This window comes from Cebus imitator, unplaced genomic scaffold, assembly GCF_001604975.1.
Source record: "Cebus imitator isolate Cc_AM_T3 unplaced genomic scaffold, Cebus_imitator-1.0 Scaffold495, whole genome shotgun sequence".
Classification (NCBI taxonomy): Eukaryota; Metazoa; Chordata; class Mammalia; order Primates; family Cebidae; genus Cebus; species Cebus imitator.
The window spans coordinates 679,852-686,239 of NW_016107810.1; the positions used below are offsets into that span (position 1 = coordinate 679,852).

At 61.7% G+C, this 6,388-nt stretch overlaps 1 protein-coding gene across 1 annotated transcript in view; it reads right to left on the minus strand.

Annotated features, from left to right (window-relative positions):
• STK32C (serine/threonine kinase 32C) overlaps positions 1–6,388 on the minus strand; it is a 97,296-nt gene that overhangs the window by 41,669 nt on the left and 49,239 nt on the right. The window contains exon 2 of the mRNA XM_017513559.1: positions 484–539. Coding sequence (XP_017369048.1) covers positions 484–539 — 56 coding nt within the window. The remainder of the gene's footprint in view (positions 1–483; positions 540–6,388) is intronic.

Sequence of the window (6,388 nt, forward strand, 5' to 3'; positions counted from 1 at the left end):
CAGGCTCAGCTCTCCTGGACGGGGCTGGAGACGGGATGGGGACAAGGACAGGGACCTGCCGAGGGTTCAGGCTCAGCTCTCCCAGACGGGGCTGGAAACGGGATGGGGAGGAGGACAGGGACCCGCTGAGGATGCAGGCTCAGCAGCCACCCTCCATCCTGTCCTCCTCAGGTCCTGAGGAGCAGGCGCAGGCACAGCCTGGCCTCTCGGCTCCAGTTCAGCCAAAGCTGCGATTCTGTCCTCCCGGTGGCTCCTGGATGCTGCGGTGTTGCTGACACCACAGGGCCCAGTCTGATGCCAGCACAGCAGCCTGGCCCCAAGGGAGGAGTGCCCACGCCATCCCTAAAAGACCTGGAGCCCCTGCCCGGGTGAGACTGCTTCTCCGGAGGAGGATGGTGCAGGCGGGCTCAGGGAACAGCATGCCCAGCTCCATGGTTCTGCCCCTGCCCCCTCAGCCCGGCCCCCGCCCAGGCCCTGCCTTACCTTGCCAAAGCTGCCCTTCCCAATGGCCCGAAGGATCTGGAAGTGGTCGAAGTTCACTGCAGAATAAAACAGAGGGACACCCAGTGAGGTGGCAGCAAGGCCCCGCTCGGCACAAGCCCCCACCCCGAGCAGCTCCTCCACCTCCACATCCCCGCTGACGCCACCCGGGGCCCTTCACCCAGGAAGAGAGTCAGGCCTGCAGTGGCTAAGGCTGAACTCTGGCTCCTGTTCGAGGTAGGAGGGCACTGAGCCCTGGCCAGTCAAGGGACGGGCTTTGGGTCATGTGCATTCTGTTCCCAGCACTGCCAAGGGATTAGGTGTGTGCCCAGCGACAGCAGAGAAGGGGCAAGAACAAGCCACACACACCTGAGTCCCAGACGTGGCTGGGCTTCGGTCCTGGGCACCAGCCAACCCTACTGGAAGCTGCTGCAGCCAGTGAAGACCCCCAGCCAGGCAGGCCTGGAGTTTTGGGGGACGCCACACACGTCTGGGCCACCGTTCCTGTTTCCCCTCCACCCTGAGCACCTCCAGAGGAGGGGGGCATCGGCCCTGCTGGCACTGGCTGGGCAAGCCTGCGGGAGTCTGCAAGCAGCCCCAATATGAACAGCGAGGGGAGGCTCAGGACTGCGGCTATGCCCACCTTGACCGGTGTGACCTGGGAGTACCAGCGTCCAGCACAAGGGCCATGCCGCAGGCCTGCACCAAGACGCTGAAGGCACTGTTCCCCACACCTGCGAGCACCTCCGGGAGAAAGACGGACGCTCTAATTGTCACAGGTGAGGCCTGCCCCTGTGCCCTGCCCGGGGAGCCTCTATCCATACCAAGGAGAGGGATTCCGATACGGTTTCCAGAACGCCTCCACTTGCCTTTCAAACCCAGGACGTTCCTCGTACATGTAAGACAGGGGTCCCCACAGGGTCGCCCACTGGCCTCCAGGAGAGGCCCCTCCAGATGACTCCCAGCCAGCAGCTGCCTCCACCTGTATCCCCAGGCCTGTGTACCCAATTCTGCACCCCGAGCCTGCGTCCCAGGGCTGCACCCCGCAGTGTGCCACACCGTGAAGGGCTTGCACACGGCTCCCACTGTAGCCCTGTGCCCTGGGGCAAGGTTAGGACGCACACTGGCTCATGACGTTTCACCGGTTCACCCACTTACAGCCAACTCTGTTGAATATTCACTTACTCTCTGGGGAATTCCACAGGTGGAACCCCCTGCCCCACACACAAATGGTTATTTTAAAGGCAGGGAAGACACAGCCATGGCCTGAGGCAGACCCAGGGAGACACCGGGGCAGGGACTGACCGCCCCTGGGGGGCAGGGCTGGAGTCTCATCTCTCTGCTCCCTGGGGGTGTCCTTGTGCTGTCTTGTGGGCAAGTGCCTGAGGCACTTGGCATGTGGCGGAGGGGACAGAACAGTTTCTAGACGGACAAAGGGTTTCTTCGAATTTTCATCTGAACTGGAAAATGCCAGCTCACTTCCCAGGGTGCCCCAGGGCAGCATCAGGGTTCAGCGTATATGCAGCAGGCAAAGTGTCCATTCTCACGGACCTTGGGGACAGTCACGCACCCAGAGGTCTTTCAGCCTAAGCTACAGGTGCCGTGACAAGAACCTGTGGAGGCTTCAGGGCCCAGAGCGCAGGGGCACAGCCAGCGTGAAGGTGCAGGGTCGCAGCCTGGGGAGAGGACGCCTGTGCTGGGTCCTCCAGGATGGGTGGGCATCGGGAAGGGGGTACCCAGGTGAGGGGCCAGCCTGGGCACAGGTAGGAAAAGGACCCCAGGGTGGGGTGGGGTAAGGATGGGGCCGTGACCTGTGGCCAGGCCTCGGTCTCCTCTGCACAAGACGGCAGTGGGGCTTAAGTCTGCATGGGTGGGGAGAGTGGTGTGATTTAAGTGCCTGAGAAAGACATCGCTGCGGGTGCCCAGGGGGGCACTGACTGGCACGAGGGTCAGGATCAGGTTGACTGAGTGGGTGGGGCTTCGAGGGGTGAGAGAGGAGGCTGCCAGTCATCAGAGGTGGGCACTGGGCAAAGAGGCTGCAGAGGATGGGCCGTGCTGCACAGACGAGACCCGTAGCCAACACCCCAAGCTGGCACAGCCTCCTCGAGCCCCAGCTCCAGGCATCATCCTCAGGAAACCTACGCACGCCCAAACAGAGATTGTGTCGTCAGGGCGGAGGCTGTTCTGGCACCCGTGAAGCCACTCCATGCAGCCCGGCCCGCGGCCCCGCAGGCAGGGAGCAGCCGCTGCCATCTGGTGTCATCCCGACTTCACCAGATGTTAAAGGAAAGTCGGCTCCAAACCAGCACGTGTGATGGACAGGGCTGGACTGCAGGAGGAAGAGGGGAGGGAGAGGGCTGTGGCGGGGTCGGCTCCAAACCAGCACGTGTGATGGGCAGGGCTGGACTGCAGGAGGGAGAGGGGAGGGAGAGGGCTGTGGCGGGGTCGGCTCCAAACCAGCACGTGTGATGGACAGGGCTGGACTGCAGGAGGGAGGGGGAGGGACAGGGCTGTGGCGGGGTCGGCTCCAAACCAGCACGTGTGATGGACAGGGCTGGACTGCAGGAGGGAGAGGGGAGGGAGAGGGCTGTGGCAGGGGAGATGGGGACACCAACGCCACCCAGCAGCCAACCCCAAGGGGACGGACCTCAGGCTCTGTGGGGCCTGCAGTGGGGGGAGGACAGGGTGTTGGGGTGAGGTCCAGGGCTGAGCCGGCCTGTAGAGGGGAGTTCCCATAAGCACCTAGGCAGAAGCAAAAAGCCTCAGCCTATTTCCATATAAATAATGAAGAAGAAATAACTAGAAATATAACTGTAGTAGTTAATGGTTATTCATGTGTGATCTTAGTTATTCATAGGTGATCTGAATTCTTTTACTAATGCCTCTCAGGTCAGAAGTGTGAACCTGGGGTGACACTGTGAAATGAATGACACTAAGGCAAGATGCTCTAAGCCCTCTGTCACACGCGCACAAGGGCTGCTGGAGGGCAGCGCCAGCGCTGGGAAAGCCCCGCTGTTTAGCCAGCTAGGGGAGGAGATGTCCAAGATGGCAGAGACGTCTCCTTCCTGGGGAAGTTTGGAGAAAACTCCGCTTCTCCAAGCTCTTGTGGTAAGGCCTGACGGCTGTCAGGGACACCTGCAGACACCAGGGGGCTTAACTGTCTCTACGTGACGCTGTGCCTCAGCGGTCACGTTCCATGTCCACTCTCATGCGCCTGGTTCCTTTTGTCTGAGAAAAGATCATCAGTAATAGTAACATAAACCCTAATGTTATAGTTCTTTCTTGGTAAGTACGGAAAAGGTGCTGATGCATTATGCTCCTTATCTCACTTCGGGTGCCAGAAATTCCTGAGCCCCTACCTGAATGACACGTGATGTACTTGACCCTGTCACTGCCACGCCCTATCCACCCTGCCCCCAGTCTCCGACCACCGAGACCACGCCCTACCTACCCCGCCCCCAGATTTGCAGCTCAATAAAAGTGAGAGGGTCCAGGCAGGCACTCGGGGCCACTGCTGGTCTCTGGGACCTGGGTAGCAGTGGACCCCGGGGCCCAGACTCTCTGTCTCCATCTCTGTGTCTTGTGCCTTTTATTTCTACAATTTCTCGTCTCTGCAGCAGCCGGGAACTGGACCCTATACCGGCCACCTGCAGCTTGGGGCGATTAACTCTGCTGGGTGGTTCTGAGTCCGGGGACCCTCTGCCTACCCAGGTTCCACCCAGGCCCACTCTGTCACTGCCCAGAGACCCCTGTGTTCCTCCTTGGAGCGTCCAGTAGAGGCAGAAGAGCCCCAGTGGGCACAGGAGCCCGTGGTTGGGGCAGCCTCAGCCATTCCCAGCAGAGCTAAGGGTGAAGGTGGTGGTCCACGTCCACGCCCACACCCAGGACAGCCACATGGCAGCTGCTGTGCCAGGACCCTGACCTTGGTATGTGGCACATGGGCACCTGGAGTCCAGTCCTGCACTGCCCTGGGAGACGCAGCCAGCATCTTCCTGCCCGTGGACAGGTGCCGTGGCGGCCTCCCCCAGGACCCCAAGCAGCCCACAGTGTGGAGCCCTAAGCCTCAGGCCCCCCAGCTGTGAACTAGCAAGGGAGCCCAGCCACCATCACCTCCACCTTAGAGAATAGGAACAAGTTCCTGAGGTCAGCTCTTCCTGGAGAGAAAAAGGATGGAAACAAAATATATTAACTAACAAGCCATAAGGGAGTCACAGCAATCGTCACCCACACCTACACACCTGCAAAGCCACTGCCTCCCGAGGGTGTGTGGGAGGAGGTGGCTCTGGCAGGGGCTCCCGGCCAGGGGGCAGCAGCAGGGCAAGTGCGTGGCGGGGCACAGCTGTGGGGTCCAGAGCACGATGGGGTGGGGCTGTGGGATCAGGGGAGTGCCAGGGGTAGGACTATAGAGTCAGAACATGTGGGGCACGGCTGTGGGGTCAGGGGTGCTGTGGGCGGGACTGTGAGCTTGGGGACATGCGGCCCCCACTTCGCAGCGCCTGTGCACAGTGGCCCTCACACCCTCCCGATTCCAACCCCGAAGCCTCCAACCCAGACACAGCTGGTGGGAGTAAAACCAGAGACCCAGTGGCTGTTTCAGGTCCTTGCCCCCAGCACCTGCCTTGAGCACCCCTGGGGGTCTCCACACTGCCCCGGGCAGGGCCAGGACCTGCCCCACCAGGCTCAGGCTTCAGCTCCATTCCCGGCTCCCAAAGGAGAGGTCATCTCTGGTTCTAACGCTCAGTGGAGGCCGTGAGGAGAAAGAAGTCCACCAGCAGGAACCTGTCACCACAGTCACCCTGTGGGCGTGAGGGAAGCCACCTGTAATCAGCTGGTGTCCCAGGAGTGGCCCTGCAAACACCAGACAGGAGCCGCTGTCTATGGAGTCCATCCAAGTCCCTCTCACGAGAGTTCCCGGAGCTGCCCCCATACTGGCTCCAAACCAGGGGAGGGAAGGGGCAGAGGCCGCAGAGCCAGAGTGGCACCTGCAGAAGTGGCAGCACCCCGAGGGCAGGGGTGCGTGCACAGGACTGGCCACGGCGGAGAGGGGCCCCAGGCAAGTGTTCCTGAACATTCCAGGTCTCCGCCCAGCCTTCCGGGGGCAGCACAGAAGTCGGAGAGAGTTTTAGGCAAAGGTCAACATCTGGTCCTCAGAGAGAAGGGATCAAGGTGGGCAAGCAGCCAAGGCTGCGCTCAGGGCCCCAGAACCAAGCCCTGCCCCTGGGGCTCCGTGCAGGCTCCACACGCCCACCACTTTGGGCCTCGGTTTCCTCATCTGCCACTGGGAGGGCACAGTGGAGGTCTGCACAGCAGAGGCCGGGGGTGTCTGCAGAGCGTCAGGGGAGCCAGGGATGTCCCAGCAGGACCCCACCATCCCTAGAGCACCCCCAAGAAGCCCTGAGCCCCAGGCCCCTCAGGCCTGCCTCCTATCTGCCATGGGACCAGCCTGGGGGTCTGGGAGCCACCACATGGTCACCCAACAGCAGGGCTCCCAGTTCCTGGGCCCCTAGGCCATGAATCTGTCCCCAGGCCCCACCCGGTTTCCCCTAGTTCCAAGTCATCTCTCATGGGGGCCCATGGAGGGGCAGAGACTGGGCCCCTGTGATGGGAGGAGAGGGAACAGAGGGACCAGGCTGTCTGGGGGTGCTGGGGGCAGCCCTGGTCACCAAGGGGGCAGGATAGGCCCCCAGAAGGAGTGGGTGTGCAAAGGTTGGGGTCACGTCACTCAATCTGGGCCTCATGGAAAACTGGGAGTGACCCCTTCCCCATACACCCCTTCCCTACTCACCCCTCCCGATACACCCCTCCCCATACACCCATCCCGATACACCCCTCCCTATACACCCAATCCCTATATACCCCCTCCCTATGCACCCCCTCCCTATGCACCCCTCCCTATGCACCCCTCCCT